The following is a 20823-nucleotide window of genomic DNA, read 5'->3' on the forward strand; positions in this document are numbered from 1 at the left end:
CATGTATATATATATATATATATATATATATATATATATATATATATATTTATTTATTTATTTAAAGTAATGATAATATACAATAAATGTACTAAATAAAAAGAATACTTAATTCCTATTTTGTATTACATTAGATTAATAATTTTAAAAAAAGCTGTGTATAATACTTATAATTTTATATCAAGATAATTTATAAAACTAAAATAAGATATATTCTAATGTAAAATAATAATAAAGAACACTATTATGTTTGTAATAAATTTATTACAACAAATTTTAGATATATCTATGCATTTGCATTTATATTTCTAAAACGAAATTAAAAACAGCTTTTATATACTATAAAAAAATATATTTTATTATTAAATATATTACGTTACAATGTAGGAGAAATGCGAAGATAATAAAATTACAGCGTAAAAGTTCGTAACAAATAAAGTAACAAAAATATTTACGACTGTCTGTCCCATATAGTTTAAAGCCAGTTAGTCACAGACTGTGTTTCGTAATCGCCTATATGTAAATTACTGAATTAATATTAATACTGAAATAATACAGAATTAATTATTCATGACTAAGTAAATATTTAACATAGTCTGTGATTGGTGGCTAATTTTAGATCTTAACAACTCAAAAACTATTTCTTAAAATACAAAAATTATACTTTTATGATTTTTATTATTTTTTACAGCCTTTATGCAATCTTCTTATTTTTGAATTTCACCTTCTATAGAAATATTATATCATAAATTAAATTTATTTTGAATACAATAAATGCGATCTTTGAACAAATAACATAAAAATTATATCTTCAGCTTTATAAAAATTTTATTTATATGATTTTGCGCTGCTTATTTTCAGTGTTTTAACATCTTTTATTTGATTTAATAATTCGGTATATTTTAGCACTAAAGTTTTAAAAGCTGCGATATTGTTGATATCTTCAAAATATAATTTCATAAATTCTATAGCATATTTTTCCAAAGCTTTTCCACAATTTAAATGCGCAATCTTGAAGTGTTCTATAACATTCTTTATTGTTGTATTTATAATTAAATATTGTTCACAGACTGATTTAAGATTTTTTATATCATATATATTTAAGGAATACATTTCTTTGTCCTGACTACGTTTACCTTTTTAATCGGATTGAATGACATCCATAGTTTTATAACTACGGACGTTAATTTAATTCGATTAAGAGTCACGTGTAACAATATTCACGACTACGTTCACTTAAGTCCATACAAAATTACGCAATAAAAATTGAAAATTAAAGATTAAAAATTGGAATTTGTTATTAGTTAGAATAAAAAATTATTGCCCATGCCTCATTTTCGTTTTTACCAAAGAGCTAAAATTATATACTCTTTTTTGATTGGTTAAATTTCAGTCTTCGATCTCAATCTTCAATGCGTAGTCTCTGATACTTACTTTAAGATTACATTGAAGATTGAGATCGAAGATCGATTTCAAAATTTGAAATCATAACTATAGTTTTCTTGAAGATCAAAATCACCTGTTTCACATTTTTAACTTTATGCAATTTTAAAATTTTATGACCAATCACCAAATAATTTGATTTGAAAAAAAGAAGAAAAAGGAATGCTCTGTCTAACTTAAATGTTGCTTATAAAATAAAAAGAAATGAGATACTAAAAGAAACTTCAGTAATTTTTATATAATATTGTTTTAATTTACTCTTGATCAATAGTTTTTTGTATAAAAATTATACTCACTAGATTCGACAAAAATAACATTAAAAATAACTACTGAAATTATTACACGTTATCGAAAAATGTAACAAAGTACTTTTTTCGTTGCAAACATGTTTTTTTTTTTGACTTTACAAGATTACAAAATATCTCAGATTAATTCTTTTAGAATTACATTTACTTTGCTTTATTAACATTTATTCCAATTTACTATTTTATCGCAAGAATATAATTTACATATTGGCGATTCGCGAAGAGAAAAGTGTGATCATGCATTCTTTTAAGATCACAGAAACGAATTTGCTTAAGAAGATAGTCACTCCTTAACTTTTGGAACAATAAAAATTCAGACTAATTATGTGTTAATTTAGAAATGACATATATTTTAAGTAATCATAACATATATATATATATATATATATATATATATATATATATATATATATGTATATCATAAAATAAACAAAATGAACAAAAAGAATATATTTATAATCTCTATTTTGTATTACATTAGATTAATAATTTTTAGAAGAAAAGCTATTAATATTTACATCAAGAGATAACTTATAAAACTAAAATATATTACAAATGTAATAAGTGAATCAAATTTTTCATTAGGTACAAAGTTCTCATTTATATCAAAGAAAAACTCTCCCGAAAATGGATAATATGTATGGTATATACTACTGTTCAATAAGTTTTGAAATATATGAAATTTGAAGCATATTGTAAATGTCCCATTTGATAAATATGTCGGATTCCATTTGGAAATGGGTAGTTCATATAATAGTTCCTCATTATACAATTCATGTACCGATTTTGATGTACACATAATGTCTGTTTCATTAGTCTTCAAAAAAACAGAATAAGAACCTGTAAGTTTTGATTTATTTTTATCTATAATAACATAAAATTTCAAACTATTCTTTGTATTAGACATATAAAATGTAAAATAATCTTTGACATTGCTAGAATATAATTCAGTAGTATATTCATAAATTTCCCAAAAATTAGCAATACTCCAAGTATAGCAGAATTTTTTTAGTACTTTTGCTCGGCAATGATGATTGCTATTTTCAAATATATCCGCTGAAGAGATAATTTTTTTGTCATCAGCCCTGTAATTCAATTCAGTAATATATATTAATATGAAAACCAATATTAAATATTAAAATTCATAAAGCAACTTTTTTATAAGTTCACACTAGATACATATAGTATGCAAGTACATATTAATACAAGTACAATTAGATTAATGTATTGATTCTAATCTAATTATATTCATTATGTATTTATTATTATATATTTATTTACTTACATTGGTTTTATTCTAATTACTGTTTTTTTATATTTTATTTAAGTATTTTATTTTTTAGTAAGAAAATTATTTCTTAAAGTAAGGGGAATGAAGAATATATTTTTCAATATTATTATCATAAAATTAAAATGTAACTCCACACAGACCAATATTATCTTATAAGAGTGAAAAATCAAATTAATAATATTTGATTTTTCACTCTATCTATCTTTATTTATTGTTTTATTGTTTTAAACTATATTTCATTTCATTAATTATTGCTTAAAAATTAAAAAATATAAAATTAAGTCAGAAAACACATTAAATATAAAATATATCATTATATAATAGTCCCTAAATATAAAATAATATTAACAATATTAATAAATAAAGAGACGGGTAACTGAGAGCCGATGCGCTGGATGAAGAATTATTAATATCATGTATTAATATCGTTATCGTTGACAAGTCCTGCTCGCATGACACGCTCCTGATATTACTCTTATTTATCAAATTATTAGATGATTAAATTTTCTGATCAAAATGTTTAATAAATATACATTACTCATAAACAACGGAATAACACATTTTTGACGCCTCTCATTCAGCGCATCAGTTGCCCGTTTTTTAATTTATTAGTTCACATTAAATATAGTACTTTAATAATTTAAGAAATTTGTTAGTCTGTATATGTGTATCCTTTCAAAATAAAATTTAATAAAACAAGTGAGATAAAAATATATAAATAAGATTATAATAGAGATTGATTAAGCAAAGACATAAATATATATATATATATATATATATATATATATATATATATATAATATTTTAAAGCAATTGAGTCTTTCAAATTGCATGTTTTTAGATAAATAACATGAAATAATTTGAATAACAATAAGTAATGAATATATGAATATGGATTAATACATGAATAATTAATTAATATTTTACATTAAAGTAATTTCAGCATATTTTGATATTAATAGAGAATTTTGGTATAAATAATATATAAAATTATATATATATATATATATATATATATATATACTTAATACTATATTTATACTATAATAGCTGATGAACTTATAATAAGTTAATTATTATGGTAAATTTTCGATATAGGGGCAATCTCACGAAATTTTTTAAAACTCATATATTTTATGTATTTGAGTTTTTAAAACTTTCTTCAGATTGCCCCTATATCAAGGATTTATCATATCATCAAAGATTTATTATTATATTATTATATATAATATACATCAAGCCATTTAATAAGATATTATAATATGTACATAATTATAACTATATAATATATTAATTGTAAGATCTAATATAATAAACGGTATTTTCTTTGCGTGTAACGAAGAAATAGGAAGCATTTAAAATAAAAGAATATTTTACTTACATATTAATGATGCAGTATAATAAATTTAAATTTCAAAATGCTTACTTCAATATCTTTATATTTGATAATAATTTTTCCTTAAATAATGAATTTAATTAAATTTAGTAGAGAAAATTGCTTATAATATAAATATTATAAGCAAATCTACTCGCACACAGTTAATTATAGTCACAAATTCTTTTTAGTTTTGTCGCAACGTTGTTAACGCTTTTTCGAACTTCCTTTTTCTTACAGGACAAAATGTTTTTTGAGAAATCTCACTGTTATTTAGTTGCTAGACGCAATAGATATAAATAAACCACACAGAAATGCAAAGACCGAGCAAGTGAGACGCAAGCGACCGTAGTGAAGATGATAACAAATAATGTACATGAGCAAAAACCGTGTACACTCAAGGGCAGAAATGGTGTCCCTCGTTAGATGTATAAATTAGTATAAATGTGACAACTGAAAATGTTGTCCAATCAGCGCAGTGTCCTATTGTCTCACTCGCACTTACGGGCTTAAAGCTCGTATCAGACTACGCATTGAAAACTGAGATCGAAGTTTTAAGATTTGAAACTATATAGAGTTTTTTTAAAAGAAAAGTCAAATTCATCTTTTTTACATTTTTAACTTTATACAATTTTTAAATCTTTTGACCAATTATCTAGTAATCTATCTTAAGAAAGAAAAATAAATAATCTGTTTAATGAAATGTTCCTTATAAAGTAAAGAGAAACGAGATACTAAAAAAATCTTTCAGCAATTTTTATAATAATACTGCATTTTAATCTTGATTAATATATAGCTCTTTTTTCTATAAAATTTATAGAAGATAAATAACAAGAAATAATTTGAATTATTCCCAGCAGATTCGACAAAAATAAGGTAACTACTAAATAAAAGTAACTACTAAAATTATTACACGTTATCGAAAAAAGTAACTTTAATATATTTTTCGTTACAACAAGTTTTTTTTTTATTTTACAAGATTACAAAATATTTCAGATTAATTCTCCTAGAGTTACATTTACTTTTGGTTTATTAACATTTTATACAAATTACTATTTTATCGCAAAGAGTACGATTTACATATTCAATTAATGATTTAGAAAAATGTGCGATATGTATTTTCTTAAGATCACAGAAGAGAATTTGCCTGAAGATAGTCGCTCATAACATGGAAAAATAAAAATTTAGACTAATTATATGTTAATTTAAGAATGACATATATACAGGGCTGACAATAATTGCCTACCTAATTGTAATGTGCAAATAGAGGGGATTAAACTAAGCAGAAAAATTCTTTATCATTTTTTTGTATAACGCTTAATAAAAGAATTATTATTGAGTAGAGTCGGCCAATCATCGCCGATCTTTAGCCTGGCGCACGTCAATGAGCCGCATTGTGACAGTTGAACGCTCACGCACATCAGGCACGCGACTCCAACATGCCTGACTAAATATCAGCACTAATTGGCCAGACTTTTCTCAATAATAATTCTTTTATTAAGCATTATAAAAAAATGGTAAAGGACTTTCTTACTTGGTTTAATCCATTCTATCTCCACATTACGGGTGGGGCAATTATTATCAGACACTCTGTATATTTAAAGTAATCATAACATACAATAAATGAACTAAACATTTATAGATTGTTATATTAGCGCACATGAGATTGATGAACAGATAACTATTTATAAATAAGCCGTGTTCCAAAATTCACTGCCAGTATTGAAAATCTATAATATACGTCGTATATCACGTGAACTTTAGATTTCCAGTTAGCAGTGAATTTTGGAACACAGCCATAATTTGTAATTAGCTTTAGACTAACATCTCAAAAATTATATTTTAAAATAAAAAATAACGTTTTTATTATTTAATTTTTCACAAATTTTTATGCAACTCTTATTATCTTTGAATTTCGGGGCACTTGTATAGAAAGATTGTACCGTAAATTAAGCTTATTTTGAATACAATAAATGCGATCTTTGAACAAATAACATAAAAATTATATATTTAATTTTTTAAAAATTCTATGCATATGATATATTAAATTAACATCTTGCGCTATCTACTTTCAGTGTCTTATTTTTTATTTTAATAATTCAAGTCAAATCTTATTTTAAAAAGTTCAGTCTTCTTCAAGTTTAATTTTAAGACTCTCTTCTAATGAAAAAAATATTTCAAATTTTTTTTTTGTATACTTTATTTTTTTGTATTTTCTTAATTTTTTATATTAAAATTTACAAATGTGCACACAAATACATATTTTTCAATCTCTCTTAATATTATTTCCAAAGTTATAATATTATATTATGAAAATAAATAAAACAAAAATAAATAAATGAAAATAAATTTTTTATTTATTTTTCTTGTATTTTCTTAATATTTGATATTAAAATTTAATAAATATATACACACAAAAGCACATATTTTTCAATATATCTCTTAATATTATTTTTTCAAAATTATTGTCTTATAAAAATAAAAGTAAATATTTCAGGTCACAATTGCTTAAAATAATGATTCTAATATATATATATATATATATATATATATATATATATATATATATATATATATAATATTTATATGTATTTTAGTGACACATATTATACAAAATAGCGTCGTACAAATATTAAAGTATAATATCACAGAATTAATTTTTATGATTTGTTTGATAAATAAAATCATCGGTTGTATCGTCTACTTTGCTTTGTCAATTCTGCTTCACCTTTCATTCTTGATTCTAAAAGGATATGTAGAAAGAATTTATATATAATTCAATTATATATAATTCAATACGTAGCAAGAATTTATATGTAATTCAATTAAAAGTGTAATTTAATTTAAAGATTTTACGATATTTGATCATGAAACATTATATGCATGTTGGTTTTACATGAGCGTGAAACTTTTAATGCAAAGTATAAATTATACACAATGGACAAAAATAAATTTCTAATACATACACAGAAAATTACAAATCTATTAACAATTTTTGTCTATATTATTTCTTGCATCGTATTAAAAATTGCAAAATGAACTGGAACTATATAATGTGAAAATAATTATATAGACTTAAATAAGTCAATTTTATATTTCCATTTTATAGTTTTAATTTAATCGTCATTACAAGTCAATTACAAAAGTATTAATCTGAGGCTTGGAAATATAATATATATATATATATATATATATATATATATATATATATATATATATAATACAAGCATTTGTTTATTGCACGAATTGCCAGAATGCAAGTTTTGCGTTTCTTTTTAAAAGGCTGAATCAATTTATTGAGAAATCACATAAGAGAGAAAGAGAAAAAAAATAAAATTTTTATTAACATATTATTTGATAATGTGTATCAGGTAACATACATACATTATGATGACAAAGAAATTTGTGTGCCAAATCTATTAATGATGTCGAAAACGTGCAAATAAAAGAATTTTTATTCAGGTGCAGAGGCGGCTGTTTCGAGGGCTCGTTTCTCCGCGGTCAGCAAAGTAATTTTCTCGCCGTATTTCTCACGAAGACTTTGGAATAAGGATAGCTGGGTTTCGTATTCCTTCTTAAGATCCGCGTTGAGTTGCATCGCTGTATCCATTTTGCTAATCATCACGTTATGTCGATCGCGTTCCTCGGAGATTTTCTTTTCCATACTATCGACTTCAGTCTACAATGCATATCACATATGTTAGTTTAAAAATATAATAATTTTGGATCACTTTCTCACTCTAATGATGCACACTTATCGGTGATGATATAAGAAACACTTTCGAAAAGAAAAGATAAATCAAAAAGAATTAATTCAATTTGTACATATGTATGAAAAGTTTTATTTTGCGAAATTCTAAACCTTCTTCTCCTCTTCATTAAAAAGAAATAAAAAAAATAGGAAAGAGAAAGCTATTAGAAAACAGAGCTGTTATTTTTGACAATTTCGAAAGTTTGAAATTTCGAACTTTCAAATTTTTTCAAAGTTTTGAAGAATATATTCGAGCAAATGGCGAATTCATTCAGAGAATGCTAAAATATTGTAAATAAAAAAAATTAATTAATATATATGCTCAAAAAATATGTAATTATTCAACATTAATTATTGCAACGTTAGAAATTTTATCTGGATTTTATCATATAATTTTTTATAACTGTGTATCTCGATGGTAATTGCGATATGCTATATATATAATTGCTATTACTATTATATTAAATTAATAATAGTATAATTTTGATTCTTCAAAGCTTCGAAGATTGAATAAATATTAAAGTCTCAAAGCTTCGAAACTTCAATCTTTAAAGATTTTAGTACCGAAGTTTCAAACTTCATCAGCCCTAATCAAAGAAAAAACTGAAAAAGAAATTTTTTTCCTAAAAAGAGCCTTACTATCTTGTTTTTGAATAATCTTTTTAGATTTTATGTATTCTATATTTCTCTCTCTATATACAGGGTGTTTGGAAACTTTTGACACACCCGAAGTGTGAAGAGAGATTGGACCAAACAAAAATCCTGTACCATTTTGTAAAACTCGCAATAATTATTGTGTTATTAATGTGTCAAAAGTTTCCGGACACCCTGTATAACAAATACATATACATATATATATATATATATATATATATATATATATATATATATATTGTTGTACATAAATATTATCAAGAGAATATATAAGTTAAAGATAAGATCATCGCGACTCACTTGCAGATGCTTCACTTCCATGTTACGGATCTGCAGTAAATCCCGCGTGATCGATACCACCTCTTTCAACGAAGTCACTTGATTGTTCAGGGCATTAATCTGATTTTCCTGATTCATCGCCACGCGATTCCGCTCCTCGTACATCAACGCGGTCTGCGCCAACTGACCGCGCAATTGTTCCACCGATCGTTGCAGAGTGTCTTCGGTACCATCGTGGTTCGTTATTGCTTCGCAGGACGCCTGTAATGCGGCTAGCTTCGTCTCCGTTTCTTCAAGCTTCTTTCGATATTCATCACGCTCCTTTGTCCTTTTCTAAATCATAAGAAAATCATATCAGTTGACGTCTTATGTAAAAATTGAAAGCTCCATGAATCCTTAAACAGCTTGTATTGAAAATGGAAAGATCCTGTTCGTGACAAGATGACTTTTTGTAGAAAAATTAAATAGAATTTTATGTACAATATATTACTTCCCTATACACGTGTCCAAAAGACATCCAGAGGACATGTGTGTTGTTAGGATTGAGTTGATTATTGAGTATTATATATACACATATATAATAGTTTTAACAATTTTAATTCTAATTTTAAACAAAATAAATAAAAATTATAATAGATTATAATAGAAGAATAATTTAAAAGACATAATTTATTGGAAAGTTTTATAAGAAGAGCCTATATGCATATAGCAAAGATGCAGGAAATGACCAGATCATTCTTTACTAAGAATATGATGAAATTTAACTTCATTATCGTGCTGAGATGATTCGTTTCTTTCCGGACAGTCATCCGCCTTTTCTACGGATTTTCTCACCCGCACTTCCTCCTCCAGTTCGGATATACGCGTCGCGTTATCGTCTCTCGCATTAAGCTTCAATGAGTTATCAGCCTAGATACAACAGGAGAATACGATTAATAGAGAAATAATAATTTTAAAAGAATTAAAATATATAATAATTTAAAAACCTACAGTCGGTTATAATCCATAATCGATTATCTATTCTTTTTTTTTTACCTTCTCTTCAGATTTCGACTGCGGCATTTCTTCATTTTGAAGAGTGATTTCTTCGCTTCGAAGTGAACTTTTAACTTCAGATTCTTGCGCGTCGATAAGTATCGCAGTATCTTTTGTAGCTATCTCTTCACCAAGTGTGTCACTTATGATCGCTTCTACCGAATGTTCGGTTTCAGTCTGTACATTTAAGGTCAACACTGAAGCTTCTTTCGTATCTGCAGTTTCATCATCGGAACATTTCGACTCGATAGTTGATAGCGAAATTGCGTCATCGGCATAATCGGTCTTTTTTGCGAAGGGCGCATCTCCGCCGGCCGTAGGATCTGTCCTACTTAATTTCGACATGTCTCTTTCTGCAAGAATGACAATTGATTAATAGTGACTTCAATCCCAAATGGTAAAGTCAATGCCGTAATGTCAAGTCGCAAGAAGAACAGAAGAAGGCGAGAAATAATACTATTTTTTTGTTACGCTCTCCACGTGTCATATTTCAAACAAATAAAAAATGTGTGTGTGTGTCACGCATCTTCGTTAAATATGTTTTCTTATTAAATATATGTTATGAATTATCGAAGCTATAAGAAGTTATATGAAGCTATGATTCATGCGCTTTAATATGATATTTGCACTCTCAGTTTATATGATGTAAACAATTTGTATTTGCGAAAATTATACAATTGTTATATGTACGTTTCTCTCATTAATGAATGTTAATTAATTTAATTAGATTTAGTGATACGATTCGTTCAAAAGTATTAATAATTCCTTTTATGATTCTTAAACAGAAATTGCGATGCTTATCTAAACAGTCTATTGATGTATCATATCAAGAATGAATTACTTATTAGAAAGGCGGATATATCAAGAATGAATTACTTATTAGAATGTATATGTATATGTATCTGATATTTCTCGTCAAAAAAACACTTTCATCGAAACTTCACTGTTAACCGGAGCGACTGGACATCGACGACTAAGTAGAAGCGTAAGATATTTTTGGCTGTTCGCCGTTCGTTCTATTTCGAGTTACATATCTCAGCAGTTTATAATGATATTCATACACTCAGTTATATGTGATATGTATACAATTTGTATTTACGGAAACTAAATTATTTTTATATGTTTCTCTTATTTAATGTATGCTCGTTCATTTAATTTAAATGACATTTAAGATTACGAAATGCAAAAATTCGAGTATATATTAAATATTTGTCTTAAAAAATATAATCGTTAAAGGATTAAAAAATTTAATTAAATAATCGCTGAGTTTACACACATCAAACTTTTATTTATTTATTTTTTTTTTATCAGAGAGAATTATTTTCATTACAATAATTTTTTGGATAAATTCTCAAAATAGAAAATTAACGCGCGAAATGAATAATGTTAATTTGTTGTCATCCATCCAATACAAAATGTTTCGAGACGAAATCAAAGATGAAAACTGCTCTTACGCTTGAAATAAATTGAATGCGATTTTCTCGAGAGAGCTTCTTGCTGAAAAAAGGTCTAGTATCTTCGCTTCTTATCTATTGTCTACGCAACGCAAAGTATATGAGGCGATATTTTTTTCAAAATATAATATTAAGCCGAAACGTGATGATTTTGTAACAATACATTCACACAAATTGAATAGGGAACTGCTTGAACTTTTCATTGATTGTCTTATTGAATTATCTGATTTTTATGTAATACATTAAATTATCTATTTTTTACGACACTTCTTTTTAATGATATTTTGTGCTTTTTTTATGCACACACACATTTTGAAATTTATTAAAAATTTTAGAAAAAAGTAGATAAACTTACATTATAAGCATACATATAGCACAAAATAAAGATAATCTCTGATGAAGAATATATAGCATCACAGTTTTCCACAGGTATAATTGTAACAGTTTTATAGTTTTTTTAAAATTATTATATTTTTTTAAATTCGTATAAATAATCTTATAACAATTATTAAATAGTATTAAGTATCATTTTTTTCCTAATTTTTTTTTCGGCATTTGAAAAGCATCATATTATCCACATTAACAAATTAAAAATCTTTTTTGAAAATTTCTAATTTTTCTACAAATTTTAAGCAAAAATTTATCATCTGTTCGTAGAAAAGGCATTCGAATACACTCTAGAATAGCTGGTATAATCAAGAGAGAATTGGAATCACGATATAAATAAAAATTATAATTATTCTTCTTTTTCAGAAATATATAACCAACTAGGTTTTTTTTTTTCAAATTACACTTAATTCGCAACCTTTTTTTCTGCTTTTCAAGTGTGCTTTAAGTATCCTTAAAAATTGCAGCCTTTGTAAATGAGTATAGGCAATGGATAACATTTGTAAAACTGTTGTTTGTATATGAATGCCGCCATTTGAGAAGAGATCGTGTCCCAACTCCAAACAAGTGCCGAAGTCGCATTCGTCCGCGGCTATCGTCGCCAATCTTACGATTTCATCGAGTTTCACGAAAGACGTTTTTCTTTCGTCCAAAGTGTCAGATTCCTCTATCTCTTTTAATATCTTTTGCAAATCGTCTGTAACATACCAATAAGAAACACTTGAATCAGCAATGATATCAAATGTAATCAAACTATATTATTAATTATGTAAATAAAAAGCTTTTTAAATATATCATAGAAAATTTATTTGTTGAATATATGTGCATCAATGTGTTATCAATACAGCCAATTGTACTTACTGTCTGTTGCTGCCAAATCTCTATAACCCAACTGAGTCTTCTTATCATAAGGGACTACAATGCCTGCTTTATGAAAAGTTCGTGTTACAACTCTCCTCTCTCTTGATCGCATGTTTACGGTATTCTTCTCTAGAGTTATGTCATGATGTTTAGCAAAGTTTTTTAGTTGGGAATGCAAACGCATTATGTTGGTCTTCTCAAAAGGATTGGACGATTTTATTTTATCTTGCAAATAAGCGCTATAATTTAGACAATATGCAGATCAAGGAATAATATATAAAACAATAAATAAATAAACATGTATAAATATACATTAGTTTCTACGAAATTTTTAATCTACTTACTCAACAGCACCAAATATATTTTCCGCAACGGGTTCGATTATGCAATTTACATTTGCTCGATTTTTTGCTACGAATACAGGTTTCTCTGTAGCACTATCTCGCCAGTAGCCAAAATGTAATCCTTCCTTGCCATCACATTTGATAATGGTCTACAAATAAAATTTTTGTTTTAAATCTAGATTTTATTTTTGTGCAACATTTACAAACATAATGGATGTTAATTGTTGAGAATAAAAGTCGTTCATCTTACATACCTGAAATTCTGGAGGATCGTAATAATATCTCCAGTGTATCAAATATTTTTCTTTATCGCTCGCACTTTCAGAATCTTTTATTTTACCGTCCAGCACGTCGTACGGACCGACAAGTTTTAAAGAAACAGATTTACATGCCAGAAGAGGATTATTATCTTTTGATATAGTTTTACAAAATTCATAAAACTGAAAAAAATCTATTGGCATCTCGACCAGAAATAGATCCCTAATAATTTTTTCAGTATCGACATTGGATGTCGATAATGTATTTTCAGTTGCACTACTCTTGATCGATTCAAGGGAATGATCATATTTCTTTGATGATGTCTGCACGATTGTCGCATCTTTATCCGATGCTTCTATTTTCGCATTAAAGTTTTTATTGCTATCTTTGTTGCTATTTCTAATGTCATCCTTTCTCTCCGGACTTGGCGAGATATCGTGCAAATTTTTTTGACAGAACTCGTATATCTTTTGCAATTTTCTCTGTGGACTTTTTCTCTTCTTATCATCTTTAAGATTTTTTTTCTTTACGCCAGTAATCATTTTCTCAACTCTTTGTTTCACCTGCAATGTTTTTAAAAGATAAATAATAGTAATTTCGTGTCAATATATTAGTTAACTTTAATGTATCTCTCAATTTACAGATTTCTATATATTATATTTTTCAATATTATATTTTAATCATATCATATAGAATTTTATAATATACAGGATGTTTTAGAAGTACTTCAACAAAGAGGTGAGTTTTCCATCAAAAATAAGAAAAAAATGTTATATAAACATGTCCAAAAATTCCTGACTTGTAAGTTATAACTGAAAGATTACATTCAATTCAGTACTATGGCTTGACCTAAATCTATTATATTTTTATCTATGAAGACATTTAAAAGCCCTAGTTTATGCAACTGAAATTGCAAATGAAGAGACACTTCATCAACATATAGATACCTGCGAAACCATTCGCAATTGTCATGGGATCTTTGAAAAAGTGCAACAATTCATGATCCGACATGTCCATGTATGCATTTGTTTGAATTGTGAATAGATAAACAATTGAAGTGAAGATATATTACACTGGTCATGTGTCATTGTAGATGTATTTTGCCAGTTTTTGTTGTTGAAATTTTTCGATTATAACTCATAAATCAGACATTCCCGACATATGTTTGAAAAACTTTTTTTATTTATTTTTGTGTAGAGAACTCATTCCTAAAGTTTGTTGAAGCATTTCTGAAACATTCTGTATATAGAGGTCAGCGTATCAATTATTGTCAATTTGCATAATGTTCTTCGTGAATTAAAAGTTGTATGTAAGTGTACGATACCATCTCTTCCTTTGGCGGGTGTTTGTACTTGCTGTGATGCTGCGGATTTTTCTGATAACACTTTGTACCGTATTGACAAGGAATTCGCGGATCATCATTATACTCTTGAAGTTGAGCGTTTTCGTTGTCAGACGACATCGTACGTGTAATAAAAAAGATCTATTATATTACTCGACTTTTTATTATATTATATTATCATAAAATTTAGAATTTATGCGATATCAACTGATGTGACTGATGCGTCATCGAGATTATGTGTTCAGGAAACACAACCCACAACCGTTGAGCTCGTAAAAACCAATCACGTTTGATATGTCTCTTTACGTCATGACTAGAGTCCTAAATAATCAGAGAAGCCACATCGTTACCCCCACCATGCTTCCGATGATCGCCATATTGGGCCCGCAGTCCATTTGTAAATATACGTTTGCAGCAGTAAATTGTAATCGTAAATATACGTTTAAAATCTTAATAGTCTCAGGAATATTAAAAATGTTTTTGTTTTTTAGAAAATAACATTACAAATATATCTTTTTTCACTTACAGTGTACTGGTTGCGATTAATTTGTACGGGTCCAACATGACGATCAGCCAATCAGCAAGCGAGACGCTATTGTCGCTTCTCTGATTATTTAGGATTCTAATCATGACATCTGTGTAGACTTGGAACTGGGACACGTGTGTCTGCATAAATCTATTCATTTTGGCGACACTTTTATTCTTTTTTCGTTTGAAAATTTGCTAATAGATTTGTGCGATAAATTAGAAGGGCATAAGTATATATTTAGACTTTGAGAGAAGAATAAAATTAAAATATAGTAAAGAGCAAAAATTGCAAGTAAAAGATTAATTATTATTATACATATTCATATCTCTTTCTCTTTTCTCTCGTTATAAATAAAATTTTATTATATATATATATATATATATATATATATATATATATATATATACATATATACAGGGTGTCCAGCGTCGCATCACCCGTCGTGTGCAGGTAGAGTAGGCAAATCTGAGGAGAAAAGTTCTGTACCATTTTTTTCTATAATGTTTAACCCATTTGCATCAAAGCGCGGAATAATCCGCGGGTCGCGACAGTCTACTATCACCATGCGCGGAATATTCCGCGGGTCGCGACTGTCAGCTATCACCAAGCGCGGAATAATCCGCGATAATTTCGGTGCCCGTTACTACACATACGATCGACCGCGCGTGGTGATACGCGTCAGTCGTTTGTTGAACGTCGCTGATGTTTCGATGCGGAGGCTTAAGTAGAGCGATGATGCAAATGGGTTAATAAAAGAGTTTGAGTATTGAGTGAAGTCTGGCCTATCATCGCCGATCTTTAGCTGAACGCACGGTCAGTGAGCCGCGCGCCTGGTGTGCGTGAGCGCTCAGATGGACACCCTGTATATATGTGTATTTTATTTCTTCATAATTATTTTTGTGCCTGTAAAAAATATTGTATAATACAGACTATAAAACGTAAATTGTATAGATAATAATTTCTATAACATTTTGTTATCCTGATAATCACATTTGTAATAAATTCAATTCTTTATTCAATTTAAATATTTATAATTTGAAAAAAAAAAAGGAAAACTGTATGTTATATTATTATGTATATGATATGTATGTATATATATATATATATATATATATATATATATATATATATATATATATATATATATATAATCGATCTTTATTATATCCGGTAACATTTTTAACAAATTGTATAATTATATATATATATATATATATATATATATATATATATATATATTGTTATATATAATATGTATATAATATTAGTAAAGTAATCATAAAGAATGAGAATATATACTATATACTGAACATATAATGAAGTGTAATAAAAATCTGAAACTTTTCTAAGTTCGTACAATATTAGAATATCTTCAAATTAATCGAAACAGTATCTTCAAATCGTAAATGCGTGTGCGCTCCCACTTTTTTCGAGTATACACTGTTCTTTCAACAAAGCTTAAAAATCCTCTTAATAAAAAGAATATGCTTATCGATACTGAACGAATAATTTAAATCCATAAACAGTATATAAATTACTTGTTTAACATTATGCGTTAGGTAGATATCGGCCTTATTATCATATTAAAAATGTATATTACTCTTTTTTCTTTAACGCGAGGAATGTGTTTACGCCACTGCTCGTGCCTCCGGCAGGAAGCTCTCCCAATACTTGACGAGTTGATTCTGATGTTGCAGCATCGATTCCAGATACTCAATTAGCTGCTTCTTAAAATCTTGTACTCTGACCAATTCAAAACGTTCGACTTCCTCTTTTATCATTTTCGAGATATTATCAAATTCTTCCTGACCTCTATCCACCTTTGCCTCCCATTCTATGACTTCAGTAGCCGCTTGACTCGTCTTGTCCGTCCGACCGGATTGCTCGAGTCGTGCTTTTTGCTCGCGCTTCTTGTTCAACATCATTTGAGCATGCTGCCAATTTTGAAAGACTTTCACTCTTTCATGAAAGACATCCTGCACAAAGAAACATCTCGTATAAATATAATTAAAATGAAGAGCATAAGTGCAATCGTAAATCGTAAATACCAACTTTAATAGCGCCAATGAGCGCGACGTAATCCCTCAACATTTCTCCAAATTGATAGAGATCACTGTTGCTTTGCGTTTTCCTGATGACCTCGACTTTTTCTAGAGTTTCGGCCAATTGCGCCAATGCTCTGCCAAGAGATGCTCCCGGTTCACCATGACCAAGAACGGCAATCGATTTTGCCGTAGCGCCGGTGCAATTTGCTAATTCCCTTCTTTGATTTGTTAAGCAATCGACTGCGGAATGCAATGCGCGTAATTGAATATCAAGGGAATCTATTTGCGATGTTTTCTCTTCAAACCACTGTAAAGAAATAAATAACCGTCTTCACTCAGTCTTTTTTCAAACAGTTTTGTATTCTTTAATGGATAACTGTTGTTGTCAAATAGGTTGATATTATTTTAAACTTTATATATATTCGACACAATGTACTTATATAATAGATTATGATAATAATTGTAACTCTAAATGTGATTAGAACATGTATGTGAAATAGATTAAATATTAATAAACAATATTTAAATCAACACGTTGATTTCAAATGAACGTACCTTACTCTCCTAATGCAAGCAACAAAAAGTCATTTCACGATACTTTATAGGAAATACATGCAAGAAGAAATATATGTTTATATCAAAGAAATCTCACCATATCGCTTTCATCCATTTTGTACGTTATCTTGTTAACAGTTTCTCCGACTTTGTTGAAAAGTCGCATCACTCCTTTCCCACTCAAAGCAGATGTATTAGTAGCCTTAGGCAATTCTATATCTATAAAAAAAAAAATTAAATATTAATTTAAAAATATTTTTTTCTTTTTTTTATACATAAAAGAAACAATTTTTTAAGATGTTTATGTAATTTACTGAGAAATATTATTACCTACCAGCTTCTAAAAATTCTCTGAAATCAGGATCGATACTCAGAACAGGATGTGCTGCTGTTCTGTTCAAGTATCTCTCCAGAGCTGCTCTACGTCGTTCAAGAAATTCAGTAGAACTCGAATTTTGTTCTTGACTCTTATCTCCAGACATTTTAATTTTCGTCGTTCCTATTGATGTATATATAATAACATGTAGTTTTTCGTAACTTTTCTATAATTGTACAAACAAATTACAAAATTAAATTATATTTCTACCAATAACGCTTTTTTCTGGGGCTGGAGGAATTATCCTGCCGTTTCTAAGATATTTTTCTGTCAGTTTGTCATGAAGACCTAGAAAATCACTGAAACGTCTAATTACACTAAAGTTTCTCTTCTTAAAAATGAGCATATTTGTCCTTGTTTCAACTTTATATGCAACATAAGCGCCCATTCCATCACCTATCTTTTGAGGAGAAGTAACAGTAATCTTTAAAAAAACTTCAGATGCATCTGCTGGAACCTACATTACATACATATAAAAAATAATATAGTATTCAATTTATTTAATAGCAATTTAAGTCATAATTGCATTGATACAATTTAATGCTTATACCTCTTCTAAAGACCGAGAGTGAATTATATTTGTCGACAGTGTATCTGCATTATCATTGATAGGAACGTCATGAAGATCGCCGATATCTGTATTCATCGGTCCTAGCGGAGGACTCAAGGGACCTGGAGCTGGACTGGACATAGAGGAGAATGAATTCTCTTCTGGTGCATCTCGCAGAGACAGCTTTGGCAATTCTGCTTGAATTTTGGACATTCCATTGTAAGGTGAAGTATCCTCCAATTGGCTCTGTTCCTACAAATATACTAATGTTACTACAATCTGTGTGCAAGTTTACAAACTTTGTTCTATGCATGTTATAATGAATTATTATAATGTTTCTTATCATGAGTCATGAGCAAAATTATCAATCGTATAGAGAAATATTGCTCCATTGAATATTAAAATTAATACAATTTTGATGAGGTTATTTTTTTCTTTCGTGTTTATACAGGATATTCAAAAAAGATAGTATCAAATTTTAGGAAATTTTATGTAGTGCTCGTAAAAACAAATCAAAGTCTTAATTACTTAATCTTAACTACTTAATAAGTAGTATTCCAAAAACCATTTATTGCCGAGTTATAAAGCATTTTCTGTTATTAAATAAATTCAATCTATAGATGTTTGATATACCCTCTGTTCATTTCAATAAATCATTGAAGATCAAACATGCTCAAAGATTTCAGGTTTATCTCGTATTTGTTGACAACAGTTTTCATTTTTCTATATCAGTTGTATCCAGTGTATCAACTGATATGGCATATACCGTGCTCTTTAAGTCTCCCCATAAATAAAAGTCTAACAAATTTAAATCCAGTGAGCGAGGTGTGACCATGCAATTGAACCGCTACATCATATTCACTTTTCTTGAATATGATGTAACCACAACGCATACTCGAAATGAATTCTATATCTGTAATAACAGAAAATGCTTTATAATTCGGAAATAAATGTTGTTTAGAATACTTATTAAGACTTTCTGAATTGTTTTTACGAGAGTTTTTACTACTAAAACTTCCTAAAACTTGATACCATCTTTTTTGGAAACTCTAGATGGGGAAAAAATTATCGCGTATCATCACAGAATAAATACAGATCGCATTCTCTCGCGAGTTTCTCGCAACATCGCATGAGGCACGAACTCCTCGAGATTATATTATCCTCCTAATTTCGATTCCCAATGTCAATCGCTTCTTCTTGGCGGATACCTGGACTGCGGACGCGAAGATATCCTCGTCATCGTCCTCTAGATCGTCCAATTTGGTCTCGTTGGTGTCGAATAGCGGCGGCGATTCCATCATATCGGCCATCTTAACGATTCTGTCAAGTGGATTACACTCTCTTTCGTTGATTCACCGGGGATCGGCCCCCCCAGATGATGTTTACGTCGACGACGTCAATTATTGTTATCGGGACAATATCGGCTCGCAGAAGGCACCGGACTTCCCGTGCGACGCATCGTTCATTAAAAATCCATTTATTATCCGCGCGTCAAACGCGGATAGGTCCGTTCGTATTAACGGCGCTTCCTTACATTCTGTTAAGCTTGTATCAGATTATGTATTTGAATATTATAAATAGAAAAATTAAAAATTGAAATTTAACCAATCAGAATAAAGGAAATTAAAATTTCTTCCTTTCGATGGTTAATTTTTAATCTTCAATCTTCAATCTCAAGTATCAATATAATTTGATACGCAGCTATAGAGAAATTTTATATTCCTTTCATACAACTGGAGTGCAGAAAATAATTGTTTTTTAAAAAAAAGTATGCAATTATTTGCAATATATTTTTTTATAACAATTATTTATTTTTTCTTTACACCATTTGATTCATCTTATTATTTTGTACATAAAAGTATTACTATACAATTATTTAACATTAAATAATTTTCGAGATATTTTATATTTTATACTAAAATATGTCAGATTAAGATACAAAATAACTCAAAAAATTCTTAATGAATTGAAATACTTTATTATAGTGTT

General features: G+C 28.1%; 4 protein-coding genes across 5 annotated transcripts; all 4 read right to left on the reverse strand.

Annotated features, from left to right (window-relative positions):
- Positions 1 to 828: 828 nt before the first annotated feature.
- LOC126852938 (uncharacterized) lies at positions 829 to 4953 on the reverse strand. The gene is made up of 4 exons (XM_050598237.1): positions 4421 to 4953; positions 2338 to 2833; positions 1348 to 1354; positions 829 to 1136 (listed from the first exon to the last, which is right to left on the reverse strand). Coding segments are annotated over exons 1-4 (813 nt in total). The 5' UTR covers positions 4423 to 4953.
- A 2781-nt stretch (positions 4954 to 7734) lies between these two features.
- Positions 7735 to 11127, reverse strand: LOC126852684 (myosin-2 heavy chain-like). Its single transcript, XM_050597718.1, has 5 exons — positions 11078 to 11127; positions 10134 to 10486; positions 9864 to 10007; positions 9120 to 9431; positions 7735 to 8093 (listed from the first exon to the last, which is right to left on the reverse strand). The coding sequence occupies exons 2-5, from the start codon at positions 10476 to 10478 to the stop codon at positions 7869 to 7871; spliced, it is 1026 nt and encodes a 341-aa protein (XP_050453675.1). The 5' UTR covers positions 10479 to 10486; positions 11078 to 11127; the 3' UTR covers positions 7735 to 7868.
- A 136-nt stretch (positions 11128 to 11263) lies between these two features.
- On the reverse strand, positions 11264 to 15182 carry LOC126852678 (histone PARylation factor 1). 2 transcript variants are annotated; one of them, XM_050597708.1, is made up of 5 exons: positions 14385 to 14729; positions 13434 to 14000; positions 13180 to 13328; positions 12836 to 13074; positions 11264 to 12671 (listed from the first exon to the last, which is right to left on the reverse strand). In XM_050597708.1, the coding sequence occupies exons 1-5, from the start codon at positions 14394 to 14396 to the stop codon at positions 12370 to 12372; spliced, it is 1269 nt and encodes a 422-aa protein (XP_050453665.1). In that variant the 5' UTR covers positions 14397 to 14729; the 3' UTR covers positions 11264 to 12369. The 2 variants fall into 2 exon arrangements, with proteins under 2 accessions (XP_050453665.1, XP_050453664.1); XM_050597707.1 differs by lacking the exon at positions 14385 to 14729 and adding an exon at positions 14762 to 15182 and having other exon boundaries at positions 11283 to 12671.
- Positions 15183 to 16464: 1282 nt separating this feature from the next.
- Positions 16465 to 20339, reverse strand: LOC126852673 (sorting nexin-2). Its single transcript, XM_050597699.1, has 7 exons — positions 20043 to 20339; positions 18835 to 19086; positions 18495 to 18741; positions 18243 to 18407; positions 18006 to 18127; positions 17361 to 17660; positions 16465 to 17284 (listed from the first exon to the last, which is right to left on the reverse strand). Exons 1-7 carry the CDS (start codon positions 20142 to 20144, stop codon positions 16937 to 16939), a joined length of 1536 nt encoding a protein of 511 aa, XP_050453656.1. The 5' UTR covers positions 20145 to 20339; the 3' UTR covers positions 16465 to 16936.
- Between the last annotated feature and the right edge of the window lie 484 nt (positions 20340 to 20823).

The sequence above is a fragment of the Cataglyphis hispanica genome, chromosome 11, assembly GCF_021464435.1.
Source record: "Cataglyphis hispanica isolate Lineage 1 chromosome 11, ULB_Chis1_1.0, whole genome shotgun sequence".
NCBI classification, from domain to species: Eukaryota; Metazoa; Arthropoda; class Insecta; order Hymenoptera; family Formicidae; genus Cataglyphis; species Cataglyphis hispanica.

Bases quoted from the DNA above. Each gene is read 5' to 3' on its own strand.
- LOC126852684 (XM_050597718.1), bottom strand. From the start codon at position 10,478: ATGTCGAAATTAAGTAGGACAGATCCTACGGCCGGCGGAGATGCGCCC. The intron at 10,008-10,133 runs GTAAAAAAAAAA...TGTTGTATCTAG, and splicing joins AGTCGAAATCTGAAGAGAAG to GCTGATAACTCATTGAAGCT. The intron at 8,094-9,119 runs GTGAGTCGCGAT...TATGCATTGTAG, and splicing joins TGGAAGTGAAGCATCTGCAA to ACTGAAGTCGATAGTATGGA.
- LOC126852678 (XM_050597707.1), bottom strand. From the start codon at position 14,899: ATGTCGTCTGACAACGAAAACGCTCAACTTCAAGAGTATAATGATGAT. The intron at 14,001-14,761 runs GTATCGTACACT...AAAACATTGCAG, and splicing joins ACCCGCCAAAGGAAGAGATG to GTGAAACAAAGAGTTGAGAA. The intron at 12,672-12,835 runs GTAAGTACAATT...GGTATGTTACAG, and splicing joins AGATTTGGCAGCAACAGACA to ACGATTTGCAAAAGATATTA.
- LOC126852673 (XM_050597699.1), bottom strand. From the start codon at position 20,144: ATGGCCGATATGATGGAATCGCCGCCGCTATTCGACACCAACGAGACC. The intron at 18,742-18,834 runs GTATAAGCATTA...TATGTAATGTAG, and splicing joins ACTCTCGGTCTTTAGAAGAG to GTTCCAGCAGATGCATCTGA. The intron at 17,661-18,005 runs GTGAGATTTCTT...ATTTCTTTACAG, and splicing joins AAATGGATGAAAGCGATATG to TGGTTTGAAGAGAAAACATC.